The following is a 26377-nucleotide window of genomic DNA, read 5'->3' as shown; positions in this document are numbered from 1 at the left end:
GGAGTGGACAGAGACGCCTTCTGTGGCCAGTGAGTGTTTGTCTGCCTCCCGGAGCGGGGAGGAGATGCATTTGGCTTTTGCCTCCCGAGTCGAGTTTGTGTTTTTTCTGCTGAGTGGGAAACTGCGTGAGCGTGACCGGCATGTGTGCACCTAAATACTATTGATCATCGTGTCACTAAAGTCAGCCAGCGTAGTCTGAACATACGATTCCCTAGAAAAGGAGTGGGCGTCGCCACAAACAGTTCTGATCCGTCTCACTTTGACCCCCCCATGTGGTCCCATCTCTTCTGTCCTCCTACACCTTTCACCTCAGCTGTGGCACTCCTCCGTCCTCCCCGTGCGTCTCGCCCCACAGCTCCGCCACCATGCGGAGGGATAGATCGCCTCGCTGGCCTCCAGCCAGAGCAGGAACGACTGAAGTCGAAGCACCAAAACAAAGCAGCGTAACAACCTGTCGTTCCCGGAGCACGGACGTCAACTCTCGCTCACCGCGGCGGGAAAGACGCGCGATACCACCAAGCGGGAGGAGGTTTCACGCACTTTAAAAATAGCACGCGGCAATATATGTACAACTCCTCACATGAGTCTGTCATAAAGATGTCTGCTGATAAATACGGCTTTATTGCCTCCCGCTATCTCTCCTCACATCTCCTCATCTATCCAACATGTTCGCATGTGACTAAACCACTCCCTGCCCCACAGCAGCATGAAATGAAAAAAAAAAACACATTTCTCCCCCTCCGAAGTGAAAGACAAGCATCATAAAACTCATTTCCGCTAAAAACCCGGACGTAAAAATCAACTTCATATGGACGACAAAAAAAAAAAAAAGGAAAAGAGACCATGGTTTGTTCACCGTACCTGGTGAGAGGAAGCAGTTCCAGGTTAGAATCCACTTAAGACAGAGTCGGGCGCTCCACACATCCCTATGAAAGTGGCCTACTTCCTTTGTCAAACTGGAATGTGAGTGTTTGCGGCTGGTTGGCTGTGTGTGATTCTGCTAGTGTGGGCTAGGCCAAATGAACTATGCACACACACACGGAGTGAGAGAGAGAGAGAGAGGGAGAGAGAGAGAGAGAGGGATTGCCCAAGAGGCTGAGAAGGTAGAGTCTGAAGCTGCACAAACAAGTGAGAAAGAAAGAAGCAGAGGGAGGAGACGGAGATAATGAGGGGGGAGACAAATGAGCACCGAGAGCTAAGAAAGACCAGCATATATGTGCACATTTGATGGACGGGCACTAATTGTTCCTTGCGTTTTTTTTCTTCTGTAAATATTGTCCAACACACAATATATGAGCACACGGGGCACTGTTTATCTAATTGTGTCCACATGCATCACCTCCGCCCTTTCTTTCCCCTTTTAAGGACATTAATCCGCTCTAGCCGAGTCCCACTGGATCCACGATGCACACAAAGGACAATGTCTATTGTAGGGCCGTGTTCATTTATCCATACGTGCTGGTATATATATATAACCTCCACGTAGCCACGCCCCAGGCAGGAACAACGCCTCTCTGCTGTTTAGCAGCAGTGCTAGCACTCCTGTCCTGTCAGGTGGGGACGGTTGTCCAGCTTTAATGGATCGACCGGAAGGGCAAAGCCTGTCAGAACGTCAGCAACAGGTTCTGGCTGCCGCAAGAAGGAAGTTACAGCCTGTGGGTTCTACGTTTTAAATCAAAGTCAGCAGAGGAGATAAATGGAGTTTTGATTCAGAGCAGGACAGGAATGATGGAGGGGAAAGGGGGCGGGGCCAAAGAAGAACTCATTTATCGTTGTTGTTGATCCGTTCGAAATAATTTTAATAGAACAGAGCTGTCGCGGCTGCCTGTTTTGACTGGGAAAGACTGCAAACAGCAGCAGAGGTGGATTCGAATCTGACGTGTTTCCATTCCATTTCCTCCGAGCATGCCAGCGCAGATAAGCCACATCTCATAAAGTTCCGATGCCAGGCGATAAGGACAACTGTCGAACGCTGCGCAATAAAGAGTTGCGGAGGTCAAAGTACGGCAGCGAGTCACTCACACGCCTAAGCGGAGCGACGGCGCTTTACCTGAAGCCAGCCGCGCTGGTTTTTTGCTTGTTCTTTTATGTCTGACCTGCAGAGGTCAAAGGATTTTCTACCTGACACATAGATGATAAAGGAATGCAACATATGTCACACAAATAAACATCAGGGCCATGTGATGAAGCCGTGTTTGATCTGGAGGTACAATGATGTCTCTAGCAGCAGATTTGGACACACACACACACACACACACACACACACAGAATGTAGTTACTTCAATGTGATGACAAACTTATGCTAATCGGCTCCAGGGTGCCAGTGTGTGTTCTTTCATTATTAACTGGGACTGAATTATTGTTGATTATAGTTTTTATTCCATCATCGTCATCACCTTCTTCATCATCATCATCATCATTAGCGGCAGCAGGAACCACGGTGCTCTCACAGATCTCACAGACAACCCCCCCCCCCCCCCCCCAGAAATAAATCAGCACTAATTTAATGCACAAGCCAGAAATATTCAAAGAGAAGTTCACCGCTGAACACAACAGTGAGGAGCCCCGCGGGCGACCGAGGCTACAGAGCACCGAAACTCACACAACAGCAGGCGTAATCTCAACAACCAGACAGAGCTCCCGGTCTGACCTTCATACCAGTGGAGAATAGAGCGTACATTACCTTAGATACGGGCATCTGGGTGCGCGCTCGCCTCCTTTATGTGTGCAAGTGAGCTGTTATTGGGGTTGCGTCCCAGAGCTCAGCAAATAGTTCATCCACAGGCTCAGAGAGCACGTATGAAGTGTAAATACACACACACTGCTAATCTAATCCAGTGTGACCATGTGTGATTAGTTTTCCTCAGGATGGGTCAGAGCTCTCTTCTCCTCCTCGCTCTGCTTCTCGTCTGTTGTTGCTTTCGCTCCCCCATCAGCCCGGTGGTACCGTGCGTGGCAATGTGTGAGCAAAGATGAGAGAGGGAGCAAGAGAGAGAGAGAGGTGGGAAAGAGGAATATGATGAAGGAGGGGAAATGAAGACAGATGGAATCGGGGCGAGGAGGAGGAGGAGGAGGAAGTGGGAAAAAGAAGCGTCATGTGTTAAAATGTAGCGGGAGCGACGGCGATGAAAACACCAAATGCAGCTCAACTCTCCAGAGACATGGGAGCCAGTCGCTGTCCTTTGTCTTCTCCTCTTTCTTTCTCCCTCTTTTTCTCCCTGTCTTTGTCCTGTCTCTCCACCTCGGAGAGCTATTTTTAGAAATTGCTCTGTTGCAACTATAAGATCACAAACACACACACACACACACACACACAACACTTGGAGGAACAAATAAGCAAATAACCAGATTTGATCTCAAACTAATGCCCAAATGGCTTTAACAATAGTGACTTTTTCTTATTACAACTGCTGTTAATTGTCAACTAAATGAAAGATTTTATAGCTTTCGGCTCCGGGGATTTTCTCTGCTTCCATGTTGAAGAGATCTTTCAACATGTCATTACTGCCAGTCGTCTTTTGTCGGCACTTTACGCCATTATCCCGACTCTATTGCACGCACGGCGGAGCGACAGTCATTTTTCAGGATAACTGCCACGTGCGTAATTAATACTGGCAGTGAATGAAAGCCATGTGCACCTTCTCCAGACCGACCGGGTGCCTTTCGCTGGCTGCTTCTCTGTGCATAATTGCTGTTATATAACTCAGTTATGAATAGTTAAAGGTGAGCTAAAATAAAGCCAAACACGACTCCATCAGAAGGGAAATCATTAATGTTTAAAGGGAGAGCAGGGAATTAATCCTCCACTACAGACCACAATGAATAACATCCGGGAGGGGGCTCTGGGCGTGCCGAAGCTGGGGAGGAATAAGGTGAATGGTTTGATCGGTGGATCAGATGGGGAAATGGAGGTAGAGTGGAAAGAGGAGTTTAAATCGTCTGCTCTGTTAATAGAGGCCGCACGCCTCCCTGCAGCGGTTTGCAGCTCAGAATTATGTAAACGGCAGATTTAGAGACTGCTTAGTCACGTGATGCAGTGGAAAGCAGTAAAGCAGGGGGAACCGTGGCGCTTCAATAGATAAATGAGTACAATCAGAACACCAGAGCTCCAAATGTGTTTTTGATGTCAGCGGCCTTTAATCCAGTCATTGATATTTAAAATCCTGGATAATCCGGAAACGGGTAAAAAGGTGGAGAGCGATCCTGAGACGAGCTGGATAATTAGATTAAAGCCTCGCCAGGGACGGACGCGGAACCAACAAAAAGCACAGCTGAATGTTGCATCCGTAGAACAGCTGCTTTATTTTCCAACAAGACTTCCCTGCTCGGCAGCGAGCGACACGTCGGGTTCGTTATCGTTTAACGAAGATTCGGGTGCCGGCCACCGTGTCGCCGATGAGTTGACAACGGCGGAACAATAAGGCAAAAGGCACCGACTCTCCAGACGCTGACGAGATGTCTTGTAAGTTGATTTACTGAGCTGGAGTGTTGCAGACAGTCTGGGGTTCCAGCCTCAAAACAGCTCTGTGAGGTTTACTCACACTCACAGACACAGAAATCAACGCACGTGTCCACATGTGTGGACGTAAAAATTGACGCAGAGGGCCAATAAATTATTTTTAAGGCCTCATTAGAGGGCGGAGAGCGATCTCGTAAATAATCGCTGAGCTTGAATGAAGGCAGCGGGCGTAAAAAGAGGGCTTCAGATTGGTCCCTCATATCCGCTGGGAACAAGTTCTAAATTTGAATGTCGCACCCTCCAAAACACATCCCAGAATAGCACCGAGTGTGAGCGCTAGTCTGAGTGTGTGTGTGTGTGTGTGTTCTGGTATTCATCACATAATGGGGACCACTTCACAAGTAGGGAAGTGAGGGCGTTTCATCTTTAAAGGGGGGTTTAAGTGTTGAAACTTGGTTTTGAGGTTCAAGTTTAAAATGTTCAGGTAGGAAAAGGGGCTGGGGAATGTATGTCCCTCGAGTCCTCACAAGGCTCGAAGCACAATCGTGTGTGTCCGTGTGGGCTCACACTTCACAAAGTTGCCAAAATCACGTGGAGACTGTAAATATTTGCATTTGTGTTGTCCCACGGTCATATCAAGTTGGACGAGTGTTATCTAAACTGCAACATCTTGTTGATATCTCCGTGGACACGCAGAGGAAATGAACTCTTGACTCGGCGACCTTTCAACGTGCGGCGCAAGATTAATGCAGCCCAGCGGCATTTCCATTAAAAGGTATAGCTCAGTCAACCGATCGGCATTGTGCGTCTCACTTTCTGTCCGGAGCGTTTGAAGGGATATTTGAAGGTTCCTTTTTCTGTTGATGCTCAAGAGTGATGCGCCCCTGCTGGCCAATCAGAGCACTGCAGATTGTCTTGAAGAACCAGATGGGTGTGCATGGGAACCAAGTAGTCTGAGCTACTTCTCTTCCTTCTGCATCCCCACATTCCTCACAGGTGGAGTGTTTTTTTTGTTTTGTTGATGCTGGAGATCTGAGCTCAAATGCACTTCTTCCGTCTCCCAGTGAGACATTTGACCGCTGATTTAGACTACTGCTGATAAATATTGATGACTGCAGTAAACAGACTCCGGTTTGAGCATCGTTAATAAGTGCCCGTAGCCCAAACAGCATCTATCATATGGACACAGGAAGCATTCGCCAAAGTGCTGGAGCTGTGGTTAGAACTGGGCGGAATTATGAGGAATAGGGGGAAACTTTAATTATTCAGCATTGGGATCGGCTGAACTGAGCTGAACATGGGGTCTGACTGAGCTTATTTTGGCGTTTAAGATTCAGCGCACCTTCGTGGTCAGATCTCTTCTCATATGATGCACATTCTCTTTTAGAGGGGTAAAAAAAACAACTTTTCAGCAGCAAAACAGCAGGGAGGCAAGGCACAAAACGGGCCGTTGTCCTTTACTGTGCTGCTCCTTCCATCGCTGCTACGGCTGCAGGAACTGAGACTCATAAATGTTAGATGAGACGGCGAGAGAAAGAGAGCAGAGGCGAACAAGTCGTCTCTGAACCCCAACACAGACTCTTTATTCATTAGCAGCAGCAGCCGTCCTCGTGTGAGCCAACGCTCGCGTGTGGAAAATTTGGGCCCATTTCGCCACAGATTTGCTTTGATCCTCCGAAGGAGGATGACCGTCAGCGCCACCGCAGCTTGTCACATGCCAAATGTCGCCCGATGAAGCGAGGCCGTCGTTTCCGAACGAGCCGGTACTGCTATTATTCCCATTTGAGTGTGTGCAGCTGAACACACTCGTTCGTGTATTCGCCCGGCATCTTAACAGCTCACTCAGACCAAACGATGCATGCGTGGAAAAAGGTCGCACACTTCCGGGGTCACAGCTGTTAGCCCCAAATCCTTCATATTCCTCTGATAAACCAGTAACACTGTAGCTGGAGGCTAATTAAGGTTAAAAACTGCGCAGGAGTATCTAAATAAATTGATGACAAAGTAGATCAAGTTTCTAATAACCTCTATAATTAACATCCGCGGCTGCTAGCATCACCGCCATCTGAGAATGCTTGAACTGACAAAGCAACAAAACTGGATCAGTTCAACGCGCCTGTGGAAGTGCTCGCATCAGCTAGGTGTGGATTTACCCGAGAACCCGAACGGCAGCACAAATAGAGTCTCTGACAGCAGAGAAACGCCCGCGTCAATAGGTGATTTGCTAAAGCTGCTTTGCTGCGGTCTTTAGTCACAGTGAAGAATCTAGCCGGTGCACGGAGGCAAACGTGCCCCACATGTGGCAATAAACCATGGGCCAAATGAAGATGTATAGGGGAATAAATGTGTGCTGAGTAAATGGAACGCGATGGGAGAAGGGGCGGATGTTTAATGTTTAATTTAAGGAAAAACATTTGCGTCTCTGCATGATTTGTGCGGAACGCTTCAGATTTATACTTGTTTTCATGTGTTTACCCAGCTGCTGGCCGCCTGTGAATAAATCCAACGGGAGAACACCGCTTTCTCAGTTAAAGCTAGATTATAAACACGATATGGAGTAAAACTGTGCAGAAACCAGCACGCTAAAGAAAAGCATTCTTTTTATATCGTACATGCATGGCTAAGCTAATTTGCATATAATTAAACACACTTGAGGTTGACTGAACACAAACCATTTGCCTGGAAGGGTCTCCACAGAAACGCAATCAAAAGTGAACTACTTTGTCAAGATGTTAAATGTTATGATTAAGCATGCGCTCCTCTGCCTCCAGGATGCCATTCAGATTACCATTTAATAAGAAACTACAATTAAAAAAGTCCTACACAAGGAAAGCATGCAGCAACACCACAGAGGGAAACGTGCACCCATGTACGCGCATCTGCAGCTAAAATGACCGATTTTAGACACAAAACACATTAAAGGGACTGATCAGGGCTCAGGAAGAGCCAAGTTCTTGTAATCAAGAGTCATGGGAACAAACTCACACACTCATCTCAAAGGAATCACACATGCAGAAAGGGAAGGATGAAAATGCTTCGAAGCCCCGATGTACAACAGCTGTAACGTCTCCACATCACTATTTATCCCTCTTCTCCTCGTTACGGCACCAGACTGCCTTCATAACGGGGATAACGACACCTCTGCACGGGAATGTGCCAGTTCTGCACCAGGTTCTGCACTCAAACAGGCTCACGTCAGGGGTTCCAATTAGCTCTCAGAGAAAAAGGGCAGCCTTTGAGTGTCTAAATGTTCTCCAAGTGTTCCCTTTAGAACGCTACGATGTGAACAAGGGCTGTTAAAGCTCAGGGAGTATTTTAATGATCCCGCGCGCCCTGAGTAGGGCCCTTCAGTTTAGATTAGGTGGAAGTGTGCGTGATGGAACCCAACGTGCATTCTTCTCCAACATGCTGTCACGGGTTCTCTTGTTATCAAAGTTCTCTTCCTCCCGACACACGCGGGGGTTCAGCCGGGGGCGTCGCCGGGCATGACGGTCAGCTTCCCTGACACACAGCAGACTCCGTGCCGGATGGGTTTAGCGTTGACTCTGGCGTGATGGGATGAGCCCTTCTTCTCTGACGCGTGACGTCTGTGTTAGAGGTTGAGTTGATGTAGCAACACGTACAGCTCCTTATGTGAAGGGGGTTGTTTATCAAGGTTTTAATTGGGGGGAAAAAATTGTGCATATTCCCCCATTTTAAGTTGATCATTACATTTTGATCGTGCTTTTTACCAAATTGTGGGTAAAATCTTTATAGAAATAACGGTGCGGGTCCCCCTCCGTGGATGCTCGGTCGCGGCGTGCTAATTTCCCGACATCCACGATTCCTCGTGCTGTTTGAGCGACAGTGACTGAGGAGCTGCTGAAAAAGCGCGAGGATGCTGCAAAGGAGCCCCCCCCCCCCCCCCCCCCCGCTGGTCACATTACAAACCGAGCAGTCATCCTCGTTGGCTTTTCAAATATCAAACATGGGTCCCGGTAAAGTTTATGTTTCCAGCAATGGTTGACCAGAGATGTGAATGAGTGCCCTCCTGTCAGGTGGAACTTGAGGTAATAAGTAAGGCAACGTCGTTAGCGAGGGCTGTTCCCTCCAGAGCTTAAGTTGGCCCTCAACCAAAGCTCTTCAACTTTTTAAAGCCAGATTAAAGGCGGCATTAAAGCTTCCCAGAGAAACGAAGGAGCTGAGAGGGAAATCGTTCTGAGCGGCTGGGAATTGTCAGGGACTGGCTGCCTGCTCGGGAGCGTGAGAGGATCATGGGGTAGCTGTGATGTAGGCACGTACAAAAATATGCATTCCCATGTGTTCATGTGTTGACTGATTTATCCTGTGTGTGTGTGTGTGTGTGTGCATGCGCGTGTGTGTGTCGTACCTGTTCAAAATGTGGAACGTGAGGCTCCCTCCTCTGAAGCTGAAGCTGCTTGTCGATGTTGTCCTTTAGGCACTGACACACGCGGCGCTTCTGGTCTGCTGAAAAGGCTTCCAGGCTGAGGAGGCAGTCGCACTTCTACACACACACACACACACACATGGAGGGAGAGGAGAGAGAGGAGAGGGGAACAAGAGGGAGGAACAGACAGCGGGCAATTAGGCATCTGCTGTCGGAGAAAGTAACGCGTCTCCTGATTCCCAGATAAGCTGGAGAAAAAAGATTTACAGTGGCTCCAGAAAGAATGTAACAGTCATGTTTTTGCCATTAAGGATCAGGCATGACGGGTTTCTTTGGTCCAGACACACCTGGAAGCTTCTGTAAGTGTAAAACTACAAGGAAGACTGGAGAAAAGAGGTGCGTATTAAAGTCCGTCAGTGCGGATCAAACAAGACTTTAATGGCGCCGTTCTAAAATCGGCGGCTCCCGACGACGATAGTAGAAAAGTCGCGTTTGGTGCCCGTTTTGATTGCCAATCGGGATACGTGACGGTCACAATAGCAGAGGTGTAGCGCTCCAGTAGAGTGGAATTAATCCGGTCGGTTAAATCACTGCTGACTCATCTCAGGCTTTCATGATGACTGTCCCCGCATCCCATCAGCTGCCAGCTCAACTTTTTTTTGTTGTCACCACAGCGCAGACAGAGAAGACGCACGGCAAAACACCAGCATTAGTGGAATTAGATCATGGCTGCCGTCCACTTGAGGCAGAACCTGATATGCTGACGGGGCAGTTTTACTAAAAGAGGACAAAGTCAAAGAAAGAGCCCATCAAATAAATCGGATCTGAATTGGATTTGGTCTGATTTCTGCTGCTGGAGCGAGTCTCCAAGCGAATCCTTCAATGGGTAAAAATCAGCCCGCACAAGCATTATTTAAGGCTATCTGGAACTCTCTATTATAATGCAAAAGATAGCATTATGGGATACAAAATCCTGCAAACTGCCACCCAAACGCCCCCATTTCATAATAAAAGTCCGCAGTGCCTTTTTTTTCATTTCCTCGGCTTCCCAGTTTCATATTTGTCCGTCAAGCGCGGCTGTTTTCGTTGTCTCCTCTCTGTATCTGGGCAAAATATTCATGTCCTGATATTTTCAGGCACCACTTATATTGTTTTCTTGGCGTCGCCTGAGGTTGACGCGAGTCATCTGAGCTTTTGATGTTTGCCACAGCGGACAGAGTCACAAAGCTAGCTCCCCACTCCGTGGCTGCGCGGGCTTTTTTTGCATGACATGTTGTTGTTGTTGTTGTTTCTCTCGTGCACTTTTCTTGTCTCTCATTGCCGTGTTGTGGCTTTAATGATAAGTGTTGATGGTTAAAGCCTTCTCGCCTTTAACAACGCTGTTGTACGGGAAAAGACATTTAAGCTAATGGCATAGGCAACAGCATAACGATAATGGCGGCTCTGTCAGCGCTGATTTGCGCTGATATGGTATATAAGGCGCAATTCTGGATCACTTTAAGCATAACTGGAACATTCAATGCAACTAGATGTCATAAAACAGTGCTGATATTTCTGAACCAAAGTATTAAGTAATAAAACAAGGAATAACAAAGGCTGCGCCTATACATGCTGCTGAAGATAAAGTGAGAAATCTGGGCAGAGCTGCTCAAGTGTTCCACAGAGACGAGGCTCATCCTGCAGCCAGCAACTTGTGCATGAGGCAATGGGGAACTAGATTATTACATAAGAATTTAACCCCCAAACAGAGACGATCTAGCAAAAGAAAGACATCGGAGAGGGAGAGAAAGACAATACAAAGAGCAAAACAAAAGAGGCACAAACACGACAGGAAGAACAGGTTAGATGGGAAGCAGCTTTTATGGCTGTGGCTGTTTCCAGTGGCACCACCGCATGAGGAAATAGGGGCGATGTTCTTTAATATCCATCATTTGGGCTCTACAAGGGCAGCGTCACAACTCATGATATTTGAAAGGCAGTCGCGCGCACGCACACACACATGCGCCGACTGTGATGTCAGCAATCAGTCCTCCGAATCCTGCAATGCTGCTGTCACTAAAAGGCTCATTATTCAAGTGAAAGGTTGTTTTTAGATTCTCCTGTTCATAATTGATGCTGTAGGGGTCAGAAAATGTGAGAAATCTGTTTAGCCCCCCCCCCCCCCACACACACACACACACACACACACTCTGTGGTATGATTGGCACCCAATGTTGATCGATAAAGCATCATAAAGGAATCGCTCCGCTTCTTAAAGCTCTTCAGAGTCAACCTTTATATTTGGAGCCAGCTATTCTTATGTGCTCGCACCAAAGCTGGACCGGGCGTGTGTCACGGTCGGAATGAGGCCATCAAGATAAAAGGCCTATTCAAGGGACAGGCTTGCCTTCTTTGATCGTGGAATTTTAATCCCTGGCTGGAATTTTCACACTTAAATCACATTTGCTGGTGATTGTGGAGCCGAGCTCATTAAATTAGGGGCAAAATATCCCTCTGTCTTTCTCCTCCGCATCCCCTTGAACTTGTGCAACAACTGTTTGGGTGAAATAATGCAAAGGCTCAGGCCTTCTAGAGAACATTGCCTCATATGGCCAGGTTTTTTGTTTTTCTGCCCCCCCCCCCCCCACACACACACACACACACACACACCAGGCAACCCCTCACTATCTCGCACGAGAGGAAAGACATCTGCAGCGCAGCGATTCAGGGTCCCAGAGGCAAACGAGAACCTGCAGTCACAAACAGCCTCCCCCGGATTTCAGACCTGAAGCCGGATCCGGTGAAAACTCCGACGGAACGCCAGCAAATTCGCAAACTTAACAGCGAGCGCAAAGCAGCTGCCTGTCTGCCCTGTGAGTCAGGGCGAGACGCGGCTCTCAGAGACGCGTGAGGGCTCACATCCGAGTCTGTCAAAGAGAGGAAGAGCGTGTGTTTACACTGTCTTAGTGTGTAAATAGGGGGCGGCGTGCACTGCAGTGTAAACCACTCGTTGGCGTGATGCAGGTGTTTAAATGTTGAATAACAGCGTCGCTCATTATCGTGAGGACACTCGACACAATACGAATGCTGTTATTTCATACTTTCGGTGGTATTTGGGGCTTTTTCCGCACACCCTTGTTCAGTACTACAAGTGCGAGGAGCCAGTTTATGCCGAATGTTTACAGATGCGCGAGATCGGATCAGTTTTGGCCGGTCCCAGTTGGAAGAGAGTTTACTGGAATCTCCCGGGCTCTTGGGGATTTTAGTGTTTAAGTCTTGATGCTTCCTGGCATTAAGCTGTATCCGGTCACTAACCAAGGCTGCAACTGTAGAAATGCCTCTTCCACTAATGTGTAGCATGAATACTGGATAATGGGGAATATGTCAGGGTTCCCTAAATCTGGAGCCCAGACCCCCTTTTTTATGACTCCACCCATCCGAGAGACAAACACAGGAGCTAATGAAACCAAATTCAATGAATGGCTACTGGCCTACCATGGAGAAGCTAAAAATACAGGCTGCATTTCCCCTTAATCAGATTGATTAAAGTGCTCCCTGGTCGAAGCCCTCCCCCTGAGCCATCTGGCAGATGAGTTTTATGTGTGTCACTGCACTGCTGTCAACGCTCACCTAAGCTGCTCCGGCACAGGTTAGCCTTCATGTCAGTGACAGCTAATGCGCGCTAATACTGGCACTACCCTGATGCTATCGAGGCACCGGCCGATTTGTGCTGAAATAAATAGAAAAACATGTTCTTTTCAGCGTGAATGCAGGTACTTTTGGCCTTAAGCGCTGCTGCTCTTGAATGTAATTTGATCTGAGCAATGCTGTGCTGGACTAAAGCACCTTGTACTTCTGTTGGAGTGGTCTCAAGCATGATTCATGTGTGCTTAAGTGGAATTTGCAAACTCCGCTCTGTCATACTCATGCAGCATGCGCCCGCCACATCCTCCGCTGCATGGCGGACGCAGCAAGTTGACAGGTCTCTTGCTCTTCATGCTAAGCTAACATCAGCTGTCCTGACGTGCTGCTTTCAGAGGCCAATGAAACCTGCAAGGCGACTGTTTCACCAGGATTAATAGCCATATTATGCAGGCATTAAACATTTCCAGCACATAATTTTAAATTTAAACCAAATTAGCGGTTAAAAAGTTTACAGAAGGGTGGACAGAAGTGTTTATTCTGATCCAGCAAGGAAGATTCTCAGACAGTAAACCAGGTCTATATAAGGACATAAACCACTGCACACACAGTTTCTGCTGCGAATGCTGCCTTTACTTTACGACCTACATATTAAATGCTTTGAATCACTGGAACTGTTCCATGAAATGTCTCCACGTTCTCTTAGGTGAGGAGGGTATTGTGATGGACACAGATAAAACAACCGATACCTCACCGTCCACTTACTGCGTATTACATGGAGCTCATTCAGGAAGACAGTAGCGCAGCCATAACTCCTTTGTCTGAGCCCTTTATTGAAAGCATTGCTCTTGTTCGCAGGAGGCTAATGTTTCATTTCCAAGTGCAGCGGCTTGGTAACCGTGCACTTTATTGGGTTTATGATTTCCAATTAGTAAACGCATAAACAAGAGCTAATGATGCCTAAGCTGCATGTTGGCTGTTTGTACAATATATAATCATTAATTCTTATGGCAATGAAAGCACTGCTTTTTTTATTTTATTTTGAAGCTGCTGTGATCATGGTTGAACCAGCACATCCATCATCTGCAGGTATTTGTGTCCTCTTAACACATTTTTAGAACTTTTATCACCAATATAGACACACTAGCACAATTCATGAATCTTTTTATGTAACCGTGAGCTAAATCTGACTCGTTCAGAGAGTCTTGTGAGTTCGTGGTAATGTACTAGAATATATTTTGCATGCATGACTGTCTTGTGACTGAACTAAGATAGCTGGGAACTTCATTCCTGAGGCTGCGAGTCTATATTGTCAAGGGACAGAGTTCCTTGGTGTGTTTTAGTCTACAAAAACACAGCTATATGGTCTTATGATTGAACGCTTTCGTAACACAGCGCTGCAGCTGTCCCTGAGCATGATCACATCACGGATAATTGTGTGAACCTTTACGTAAAAGAGTGCGTTCTCTCCCCAAATCAGGTTATTGTTCAATTGCTGCCAAATCCAAACTCACAAGATTAACCTATAAAATTGGAGTTAGTGTGTTGTTCCCACTCTATTTCTGGATTTCCTTTACTGCAGTTTTGAAAGCAGCCATAAAAAAGGGAACTTATAAACTGGAGTCCTTGACCTGAGGCCTCTCCTACCACCAAGGGGATGAGCACATGACGGGGTTACAGGCAGATTCTTGAAGTAACGTAGTGTTTGAGCAATTTTCTGTTTGTTTACTGGTGTTATTAATGTTACTGTTCCTTTTTTGGAAGCATGTTGGGAGTTTTAACATGAACTCTGTATCGGATTTTAAAATATTTTGAAAGAATTTAATGATAAAGACACCCAAAAAGCTCCCAAATGTTACAGATTGATGTATATTGTTGAGAGAGTGCAAATGCGGAGCTCTAAGAGCCTCTATTAAGCTGTGCTGTCGATGCCACTGCTGTCCTGCCAATGTCCTGGCTTGCACCATAACTCAAAGCAAAGTTCACTTTAAATGGGGCTTAAATGGAATAAAGTGGGTACTCCTTGGTTCAATAGGAGCCCTGAGAGACTGGCTCCTGCGCTGGCTCCTGTAGATGACAGCCATAAAACAGATATTTTGCTGACAAGAACCCCTAGGTGCATCATTCACACCCTCCCTCCTGACTGCAAGAGACAGCCCATGTGTCACGCCTTCATCGATGAGCCTCCAGGCCCAGACCGCTACACGTATGGCGTGCATTCAAGTCCAACTGGCCATCGGAGCGTTGCAATACGCCGCTTATGCGTCCGATTGTCAGCAAAGTTTGACACAAACTAGTACGAGGCTGCTCTCTTTAGCCGGAGGAAATGGATCACACCTTCCTAATAAAAGCAGGCACTATTACCTCATTCTTTCGTCCAGCGACATTTACAAAGACAGCAGACCGTTACCGAAAAGGTCAAATACCAAATAAGCAACTATATCAATTGTGCTAGCTTGACGGATCGTAAAATGCAGCATCGCATTAGCGCAGGGTTTTGCGATGGCAGATGAAGGTGTCAGCCCTCTCCGCTCAATGAGGGTTTCAAAAAGCTCCACAGGAAACAAATGAAGTTCTCAACCATTGAGGCTTTGGCCTGCCAATTTTAAGCAGAAAAAAACGGGCCGACAGTGTCTGCGGCCAACGTCACATCGGTGAGGCGCGCAGGTGGGATGACGCCGCCAAAGACGCCAGCGGCTCTGATTGGCCACGGCAGGACAAAGGGGATTAGACAGGAGAGGCTGACAAGAGGCGTTCTCTTCCGTCGACACCTCTGAACTCATCCGTCCAAGCATCTCAACTTCCTCTTCTGCGCCGGTGCCGTCGCCGCGCTGCCGTCAAGGCAAACATTAGCCTGTCAGGCAATGGAAATCACCTGCGAGCACCACCGCCACCGTTTTAGCCCAGCAAAGTCTGTCTCTCGGACGTGTCACGACATGGCGCTCTGGGACAACATGGCGCTGCCGCTCGTGTTCCAAAGCCTTTACCGAAAGGCTTTTTTTTAGAACAAAAAGATGTACAATGAAGAGCTACACTGCCGGTTTTGCTAATCGCATCAATGCTACTTCGCTTCTACAAACGTCACAAGATTTTATATATGAGCCCTACACACGGCGCTGCTCTTTGTACGTCTGATCACGGAGCCGCACACTCGCCGTCATACTGTGATTTTACCTCCTTTTCGACTCGCCCTGGTTTCCTTCTCAGGAAATCTCAAACTCCACCATAGTATCGAAGTAAATATGAGGAGTAAACGTAACTGAAGGTGAAAATGGCTTCAAACACCGGCCAAAATGATGAAACACACGCTATTAAATCACTTTAGTCGCCGTTGTAACAGGAGATTATTCATGGAAATGATCTCGTTCTGCCAATTAGATACAACGGGGGGGTAATAAGTGGACGGGACGTAGAGGAACAGCAACAGCAACCACCACCGGACCCTCTAGACTGCACACAGCAAAACGCAACATTTTTCCATCACCGGAGCAGCGCAGCCTGACGTCCTGACGGATTAAAGTCACGTCCAAGCGCATGCAGCATGTTTTCATCTGTTCTCGCCCTCAGCCTCTACACACCCCGACAACCTGACTCACCCATCAGGGGCACTTACATCTCCCGTGTCAGCCAGCAGGTGCTGTTGAAGGGAGCCGCCCTCTCTCACCAACCTCTTCTTAGGCCCGACGCGGTCGGCCAAGTTCCCCATGATGACACGTTAGGGCCCCTGTCGCGCTCCTGCCGTTTATAATCTCCTGCGATGTCTCGTCGTGCCGTCTGTGTTTGTCATTTGCCCACATCGGACTTTTGTCTCCGTCTGCTCCTGCGTCACTGACACACTTAATGCGCGCAGCTCACTCTTGACTTTCATTAGATCTGGGTTACATCAGTTCCTTTTAGAGAAAGTGCTAAAAATAAGATGACCTTCAGTGTATTGAGGAGAAGGGCAGACAAAAAGGAGACGGACTGTCAGGGTGTGAGACGGAGGCGGGGTCAGATGCTCCGCTACTGTTGAAAAGGGCTTTCTAAGATTGTCGATTCTCTCTGACACATTGTGTTTGTCTATATGTCGAACATCTATGTGTGTGTTTGTGTGTGTGTGTGACCTTTGTTCAGAAAGTCCAGAAGGAGACAATTCAATTACAAGCTCATAACACACACCTTCCTACACACAGACACACACAGGTCAGGGTCACGTCTGTAATTATCAGCGCTCAATACTGACGATATTACAGAGGAAAATAAAATCGTGTCCAAACGGAATTGTTGATTATTAGCTAAACATGTTGCCATTATCTCTGAAAGGAGATTTTAATCCTATTTCGTGCAGGATTCTCCCCCTTTTGAGGTGTGAACGCAACTGTTGACAAGTGTGTCAGCTATTACAGGTGACTGAACAGCTGGTGTAGGGTGTGTGTGCGTGTGTGAGTGTGTGTGTGTGTGTGTGTGTGTGTGTGTGTGTGTGTGTGTGTTGGGGGGGTTGGGGGCATGACAGGAGATGGATGAGACCAAGCCAATTTAATCTCAACTGCAGGGCTGCGTGCACGTCTCTCTGCTCTCTGTATGATGGCCTTATTGTGCTCCGTCTGGAGCATCGTTGCCTGACCTTTAGTTTTGGACCTGGAATCAGAGGCTCCACAGCGGTTAGAGAATGCAAGTGCGGTTAGAAAAGCTTCTATTCCAGCCTTAATGGGCGTAAAAGGAAAAAGAAAATTCCCAAATCTGCCGTTAAGTCCCTCAAACTCTCCCTTTTTGTCTCGGTCTGGCTTACGTAAGAGTTTCTATTTATATGTGTCTCCTAATTGGCTACGGTGAATAATATTACAGCCTTTTCCTTCTTCTCCAGGCCGCTTCTGTCTGGAATATCTGTAGGGGGGGGGGGGCTTTAAAAGTTTCATGAGCTGCTAATGAGGTTATGCGGCACATTCCAAAGTGGAAAGACGCAACGCTTCAGAGCAGAGGCCCTTTGTGATGTTTCATTTCAGGCCAGTTTGGAAAAAAAGAAAGAAAAAAAAAAGTTTGTGGATGAGCCAAATCTGTGCGGAGAATAATTTAGCAAGATCATCAAACTGGCAGATGCCCAAAGCCGAAAAAGCTTTGCACCCTTGTTTGTACATGAAACAAGGATGCGTGTGGGCCGTACGTCAGTATGCCTGAATTTGCAATTTGGCCATTTGCGGTGGACTTTAATGCCCTGCCAGATGGATAAGATAAGAGCAAACGTCTGTGAGGAGCATCCAGCAGCACCAGAGCAGCTGTTAGACTGGGATATAAACAACAGACTGAAGTGACGAGGGACAGGACAGAGGGAAAATGGACCAAAAACGATAGGAAGACAAGAGCGGGTTCAGGAATGGAACCTGGGTTTGGCGGCGCAGCTGCGACGGTGGTGGGGTTCTAACAGGGCGCGTCTGCCAGACCTATTTGCAAACAACAGCAGACCTGCTGGAAAAATCCGGCTCAATAAATGCTATTTCTGTCCGTCAGGTGCGGCGAAGGCCAAATCTCCCTCAGGTTCCCATTTTTCACTCCCCCAGGCATCAGGATGATCTGAAAGCCACCGCTGAATGTAATTCCTGCGATTTGCATGGTCGGTTTTTAGCTGGAACAAAACCCGGATGTCACATTTTGGAGCCTTATTAGAGCGACGGAGTCGAGTGGTCGTTATTCTGGATTCCTCCCAGCTACAAGGTGGATTTTAGTCACCCAGCAATCTAAATTTTGCATTAAATCCCGACATAGATAAGCTTTGAATGTAAGTCATTATGAGCCTTCGGACAGGCTTTTAAATATACAAGCAACAGTTTGTTCTGTTTGAGTCCCACCTGTAGAAATAAGAGTTTCCATTAATATCATAATGCACAATGTTATTTGTGCTGTATGGCAATATTAGAAGTGCATTTTTTATGTGTGTGGTTTATATGTGAGAGCCTTTTCAGACCTGTACAAAGCCTAATGGGATGGACTGTTTATTTTTGTATACTGGTGGAGCACTGGGAAATGCCTTCCTGTGAAATTCCATTACTCTGAGCCAGTGTTGAATAAAGCTCTGAATTATTAATGAGGATACATCCCCCATTCTTCTAATGAAATAAAGGATTTATTATGTACAGATCAGTCTTCGTTAATCTATCGCGTAAAACACGTGGAAATATTTGAATAAAAGGGGAATATATGGTATTATATATCATATAAGTGTTTTAATTGGTATGTAGGGAGACTGCAGGTGGGAGACACTCGATCTCCTGCTTTGGTGTTTCTTACACATAGACATATCAGAAACAAGTGTATTAAATGTGTGGCAGAGACAAAGATGGAGTCAGATCTGGGAGGGAGGGACAGACGGAGAAAAGACTAATCCCTGTTTCTTCCCTGTAATGTGATTTCCACCAGAGTCAATTGCCCCTCTGGCTCACAGACCAAACAGGCCGTTCACATTAGACCCTGTTTTCCCTTCTGTTTCTCCCTCTTTTTCTTCATGATCCCCCCCCCCCCCCCCCCCACACACACACACACACACACACAAACACACACACACAAATCTCTTACCTCAGTCATGTGAATTAGGTAGAATCTCAGTTCTTCTGCATAATCTGTAACACAAAGTAAAGACATTTAATGCTTTAATTCATTTATCCACTTTACTTTCACCCACTCCACCTCCCTTCCCTTCTTGTTGCCGTGGCTCCAATTTCTGATTGTGATTTCGCCATAAACACTCGTTTTGATATAAAACCTTTAATTTGGGTCAGCTTCGGAAACATTTCCCCATAATTCACCGAAGCGGCTCTCTCTTAGACAGGCCTCTGGGGTCTGGAGTCAAGATAAATAGTTTTAATCAAGTTACCTCACGGTCAGCAAACACCCACAATCTATACAGTATATTTTGAGGTGAGGTTTGGAGCAGAGTAGTTCATCCCAGGGGTGAGATTTCCCCCAGCCTCTCTCCCGTTTCCAATTCTTATATCGACATAAAATAACATTCATCAAGCACCCATCAATACAGCTCTCAGTCCGCAACATTTATCCCTCCACACAGCTATTTTAATTGCATCTCTAAGTAAAAAAGGCCATTTATACACGGAAGCAGGGTTCAAACCAGCAATGCAGAGCTTTTGTCGCCCCTCTCTGGCCGTATCACAAATTACACAACCACCTCCTTTTTTTGCCCTGAGCTTGCTCCCCAGTTCAAACAGGCAAACCAGTAACCTCCCCACTGGTGTTAATCTCGATTAGGCTCGTATCAAAAGTGCCATTATTGCTCCCTGGGTGTGCATGAATCCAGCTTCTGCCTTTCCACTGATTACTCACTGACTGCAGGGGGAACTCCACAGGCAGCACTTTCACTGGTCTGTGAATTTGTTTTTCTTGAGACAGAGCCCACAAATGAATGCCCACCCCCCCAACACACACACACACACACACACACACACACACACACACAGGATCTCAAAGGGAGAGGGGTCAGGGTCGGTGCAATGGAACAGCAGGGTTGCATCTCTTCGAAATAAAAATACAGGGTTCTTGATGAACAGCAGAGGTCACTGTTGGATGTTTAATATGCTGAGGAAAAGTTTACCCCCTTCCCACCCCCCCATAGAGTAAAGTAAATAGTTTTTCTGCCCATAAAACACACACACATTTCACCTTTGCTGTCAGTCAGATTTCGCAGTGTTGCAGATGGAGTCAACCTGATTAATGTATATATGAAGGGATGGGTGACAGATGGATGGATGCGTGGTCATTTCAGTATGTTTTTAATGGCGTTTCCCACGCTCTCCAGCCCCAACTTGGGATGTACAGGAAAGCCCCCGTATTGAACTTGCACTATGTCATTACAGACACACACACACACACACCCTTGCTGAAACAAACACAATCCCCCGGTGCCTCTTTCCTGACTGACTCTGCTCAAACACAATAACAATGACAGGCTTCGGGGTGGAGATGTGTGTGTGTGTGTGTGTGTGTGTGTGTGTGTGTGTGTGTGTGTGTGTGTGTCCTAACATTTACTACATACTGAGTACCAAAATTCTATTTGCAAAGTGGGGCCGTTGTGCTGGGCCCCACAACTTTAAAGGACTGTTTGAGGGTAAGTCCCCGCAAAGATAGAAACACTGGCTCTGGGTGATTATTTTGGGTGAAGGGCAAAGGTCAGAAATGGCCAGAAGTGAATCCTGATGCATAGCCCTAAATGAAAGCGAGCGCGTTCATGTTGGAATATCAGGCTGGTTTTCAGACACACGCTGCTTAAAGCTGATGCGTTGCAGCTTAAATTCGGGGTGAAGCTCGGCGTTCTGTGGCTAAGTTGCTTTGCTAAATACCGATCCCCATTGCCATGGTAACCGGTTGACAGCAGGTTCTGTTTGAGGGATCCAATCTGACCGTATGAAAGGACCACCTATTGATCATTTAATTCCTCTGACATTTAATTCAGAGGCGCCCGTGTAGCACGGCAGGCGGGTGACGGGGCTTCGTGAGCTGCCAAATAAAAAAAGCTGTGCAGACAATAAGGGCCATCTGTTGGTGAAAACAATGCGCCATAGGTGTAACACAACTGACGGGTCGGGACAACCACAACTCACGCCGCTTCCTGTTTTGCGTGCACGCTAATTCTCGCCTATCTGGCAATTCACTGAAACTGGGGACATTGTCAGCGCCTGATATTAATGGTCCTTCCTGCTGCTTTAAAAATATAAAATAATCTCCTGGCCTGACTATTTTCCCTAAAAACAGAATCAGATACCGTTATCAGATTTAAACAGCTCTCTCTCTGTTCCAAGCATGACTCAGCAGTTTCCCTTTGTGCTCTGAGCCACTCCAAACACAGATATTTATATTTATTTAATCTCTGCAGACACTGTGGCCGGACTATTTTCTCCAAGTTACTAGAGGACGTGGCTGTTTATGCTGAGGTGGAATAGAAAGACACAGCAGCAGGAAACTAGCTGGTCTTTGCCTAAATATCCTCTGTGTGTCTGTGTGTGTGTGTGTGTGGGGGGGGGGGGGGGGTAATAATTTTTTGTGTGTCTGTTGCAGTTTTGCAATTTTTTGTGTTACAGTTTTTATGCCGGATTTGACTTCATATTTAGAGAGTGGTGTGTTCAGGCGTACAGACCGTCCTGGAGCCTCAGATGTCGGAGGAAGAGGGGACTCTGAAGAACGTTACACCGACCGGGTTCATCCTCTCTGGTCACCAGCATCAAGTCAGTGTAGACAAAGACGGTGACCTAAAAAAGACACAGACGAGGATCAGAGAAGTGCAACATTTGTCACTTTGGATGACCTCAGTGGTTCTTTTCAGTGCATAAACATCAAAAAAATAAAAACGCCAAACAAGCACAATGAAAGTAGTTCCAATGAAGGTGCCAAAGTGATATGTATTTTCACTAAAGCTGAAACCAGCACTAATGGAGGTAAAGAAGTAAAAAGGAAAAGAAAGAAATACGACCTAGGAATAAAAGCTCGGATGAAGGCTTAAAAGTTGCTTGTCAAATTTGTGCGTTCATGCAGCAAAAAAAAAAAAACACAGAGAAATTTGTGCGGACGATGAGAGAGCCGAGAGGCTAGACACAGAGAGAGCGAGAGAGAGTGTGTGTGTTTGTGTGTTTGTGTGTGTGTGTGTGTGTAGGCACACAGAACAAAGCCAGTGCAGATGAAATGCAACAAGCAGACAGTTTTTCCTCCCGACATATGAATACACACCATTTAAATGTGCCCAAAACATTATAAAGACTGGCTCTTCATCTTTGTCCCTTCATTATCGCAGCATGTGTGTTTCAAACAGCAGCTTTTTGCGAGCACACCTTTGATTAGTCCCACAAATATTTTGGGAGCAGATTAACAAATACGCACTGAGCCAATTAAAGCACAAATCATCAGTGGAGGCTAAATGTCATTCACATGTTTTCATTAAAACTGGGAGTAATGGAAACACTTTTTCTTTCCTGAACAAGTGTTCCAATTATTAGATCTGGTAATTCTTAGATTTCCAAATGTCACAGGAAACTATTAGTTTGATTTAATTCCCAAAAGGTCCCCCTGAAGTAAATGAAATCTGTGACACTTGTTATTAGTGTTCAGATATTATAATGAGCGTGTCATTGGGAACAACAGTGTGTGTGTGTGTGTGTGTGTGTGTGTGTGTGTGTGTGTGTGTGTGTGTGTGTGTGTGTGTGTGAGAGAGAGAGAGAGAGAGAGAGAGAGAGAGAGCAAAGCTAAAGCAGGGCCGAGTGATCATTTTAAAATAACCCATTCAAGGGTCTCAAGGGTGAACAAACAAGGGCTGTTTAATTAATATTTGTATCACTAACGTCTCCACAGAGAGATGAGAGAGGGCCCCCACGGCAGCAGTCACTGCACCTCACGGAGAGATGAGCTGATACTGAAGGCTCCAACCTGAGTCGAATTCAATTAACCAATGCTCCTTTAATTCTTCAAGTCCACTGGCTCTCGATGGTCCGGTCCAGGCATCGTTGTTGACTCTCAGGGCCATATTTGCTCTGCATGACGTGGAGCTGCTACTATTGCATGCTAATAGACAGCTAGCGTCGCTTATACCCTGTTTAATTTGGGTGATTTATCTTTTTTTATGGGGTACGACCTCAATTTTGGATACTATTGAGAAGTGACGGTAAAAGCGTCAGAAATACCGAAGCAGATTTTCTTGAGATGAATAAAACAGAAAGTGTGTGGCGGCTGGATGGTTGCTCCTCTCCTGCCCTATCAATCATTTATCCCCCTGGCTGATTGAGCTTTGATTATTCACCGTATTAATGAGCTCTTGATGTTCGTGTCACAGTTCTGTGCACGCTCCTTCCTTCCACATGTACAACCATGCAACGTGCACGTTATGAATGCGGCACCCTGGGGTCGAAGGCTTGTCACTTCCAGTTTGACCACATTAACAGGCCGCACAAGTGGTCGCGACATACTGAAACCCCCCTCCCGATAAGCAACTCTCAGCTTTTCATAGCTTGTGGGACTGAGGCAAGATCGAATATGTGCCATGTCGAATATGTGACACACTTAGCTGCTGTTTACCTTGAGAGAGTGATGTTTGCTCTCGTGTAGAATCATCTCTTCAGACAGGATCAGAGCACGACTGCACAGGTCAAGAGGCTAAAACAGAAGCAAATAAGGAGATTAAAAGAGAAACACCATCACATTATACAACGCCGTGCATATTAGCATATTACCAAATCCATATCTGTCGAGTTACTTTTTCCTTCAGACTTTTCTTTAAAAAGTAATTCTGTGAGTGCTAAAGGTTTGAAGCCGTGAGGTGCTGGGTGCGTGTGACGAGACACTAAAATGACCCCAACAAACGGGGGAAGGACACAACTTTCTCGTAAGTGCAGCGAGGGACCGGCTGTAGTTCGAAATGAAAGTTGCCTAAGTTGCGTTCAAGGTGAGAATGAGACCATGGGTTTCTATATGAATGAACAGGAAACACCAGAGCGAAGTTTCCAATGTGAGCATGTGTGGTTCAAAGACCCCACACTAACACCTTTGTAAAACATGCACAAGCTACAAACACTTTTGTGTCCCACAAAGTCTACTTCCTCAAGTCAGAACTGCATTTATGCAACAATATTGTGTAGAAAGCATGAGGAAAACATTTAATAAACTTGTAATCTTTATTCTGTTGTATTGTTTTTCCTTTTCACATAAGCCCTGGACAGGAAATTATTATTTAATACTAACAAACTCAAAGTTACTTTGAACCATTTTTTTTAACAAATTTAAAAAACTGCCCAGTTCTAAAGGGACATTTACAAACCAGGGACTTGTTAGCTTAGCATAAATCCTAGAGCAGACCCCAGAATTTGATGGTCCTTGGGCCATATTTGCCTTGACCTTGACGATCTTCTTAATATTGCACAGAGAAATTCATTGTAAAATGACCTTAATCACACGGGTAGAACATGAATTACCTGAACAAAAATGGGGAAAATCAGGATCTTGGGCGCCACTTTGACGTAACCATAGTTGCCGTGGGACGTGTGCGAGCGGACAATGGTGCAGTTCTGGTAGTTGGCAAAGTTGGCATTCTGCTGAGCATAGTTGGGCGTGGCAGCGTGACCTGAGGTGGACGCCGCCTTTGAGGTCTTGGTGTTGTTGGACCGGCGAAGGAAGCCAGCGCGGCTGGAGAGACCGCCTCCACCGCCGGCGCCACCACCAGAGAAGGCCCCTCCACCGCTGCTCTGGGACTTTGAACCCGAGGCTTGTTGTGATGGGTACAACCTGGCTGCTGAATAAAACAGGAGGTGAAACAAGCGAAGAGCATCAGTTTTTGACTAGAGATTTTTTTTTAAATGGATAATTACTCTCCAGATTTGTTATGTCTGACCCAGGTGATGTGGATACCGAGCGCTGCGTCTCTTACCTAACGTGCCCTGGTTGTCCTGATAGACAGGCCTCAAGATCTGCAAGCAGAACAATATAAACGTGTTAAACATGGCATTGTTTCAGCACAAAAGGATCTGAATAGAACACTAACATTGTCAGGAAATACAGCGTGCTGTATGTTTATTACTATAAAGTCATATTTATTCCCCAAGATATCTAGATAACAACACATTTCATAGACATTAAAATGTTATATATCGACCAATCAATCAGTTTAAACTGGATCTTTTCTTCCTTTATGTGGGAAGAGTTTGCGTGTGTGTATCAGGATCTATGTGTCACGCATCCATTGTTTCTTAGGAGACCCTGAACTCATCATCTAAGATGCAGCTGAGCCTCTCTTGCTTCCAGTTAAACTCACCGAGGGCAGAATGGGTTCTGCCGTCACCACAAATTACTATCAGAGGTTAACCCACTTCGCCTGCTGCGCAGATGGGCGCCGTAGGTGAACCAGAGGTCGGGAAAATGTCCCGCTAGTACGCCTCTCCACGTTGGAATCGTGATAAATATTTTTTGTAAATGCGGGCTTTCCAAGCTTTGTTCTGTGTTTGGGAACTAGAATAAAGTGCCAGTGAGACGTGTCACCGCCGTGACCTATTTCCAGAGGGCTTCCTGTAAATGTAGCCTGCCATGGCGCTCACAAACGCTCGAAGAAAAGCCTTCCCTTGCGTTTGTTTCCAGTCAGACTGTACTGCTAACACCGCCTTATTTAACTGTGATTTGTCTGATTTCCAAATCTCCACCTGAGAAGCAACCAAAGGTGGGAAATGTGCACACACAGACAGGAACACACACACGGGGTTAGAGACAAATAAGAACAAACTTGTGAGGAAAAGAGGATTTCCTTTGTGAGCGGCTATGCTATTGAGAGCTTCTATTTAAGATGATGTTGATGCAGGGAGGCTCAAAACAATAAATCTTGCGGTTGTTATCGGGTTAGTTATTGCGGGATTGCGTTTAGGAAAATCAGTTCAGTCCTTTGATTGTATAAGTTTGCTTTATTTCCTTTTTGACCTTGTATACATGATGTCAATGCATGAATAATAGGCACATAGTGTAAATATCATAAACAGTACACGTCATGCGGTGCTATAGTCGGGGCTCCAGAAGTATTCTTTTACTGAATCCTTTCTTTTTCAAACTCCTAGACTGGACCCTAATGTTATATTGGAGAGAAATTATATCAGATAAATGCTTTGTTTTTCAAATTAAGCTCCATATACAGCACTGCTACAACTTAAGCGTTTTTCACACTTAAGTGGGTGTCGTTATTTTACAAAATATACATTACATCCGCTGAGGGCCCGTTTAAAAATGTGGAGGCGGGTGAAAACATGTGGCACATATGAGATGGAGGTGACCCAGAAGGGCCTGGACATAAACTGTCCATCTATCTCGGGATAAAGGGTAAGGAGACATATCTAGGATGTGTCACCATATGACCATGGTGAGGATGAGGAGGACGGAGGAGATGATGAAGATGCAGCCCACCACCACTTTGC

General features: G+C 46.3%; 1 protein-coding gene across 7 annotated transcripts in view; it reads right to left on the bottom strand.

Moving 5' to 3' along the window:
* The window catches only part of rgs3a (regulator of G protein signaling 3a), a 77415-nt gene that overhangs the window by 26353 nt on the left and 24685 nt on the right, over positions 1–26377 (bottom strand). For 6 of the 7 annotated variants that reach the window (XM_011604516.2, XM_029837270.1, XM_011604515.2 and 3 more), the window contains 6 exons: positions 24853–24892; positions 24401–24717; positions 23508–23585; positions 21583–21694; positions 19014–19057; positions 8829–8963 (listed from right to left, as the gene is read on the bottom strand). In XM_011604516.2, coding sequence (XP_011602818.2) covers positions 8829–8963; positions 19014–19057; positions 21583–21694; positions 23508–23585; positions 24401–24717; positions 24853–24892 — 726 coding nt within the window. The remainder of the gene's footprint in view (positions 1–8828; positions 8964–19013; positions 19058–21582; positions 21695–23507; positions 23586–24400; positions 24718–24852; positions 24893–26377) is intronic. The other variant, XM_029837269.1, reaches the window with a different exon arrangement.

This window comes from Takifugu rubripes, chromosome 6 (genome assembly GCF_901000725.2).
Source record: "Takifugu rubripes chromosome 6, fTakRub1.2, whole genome shotgun sequence".
NCBI classification, from domain to species: Eukaryota; Metazoa; Chordata; class Actinopteri; order Tetraodontiformes; family Tetraodontidae; genus Takifugu; species Takifugu rubripes.
This window is presented reverse-complemented; position numbering and strand designations above follow the sequence as displayed.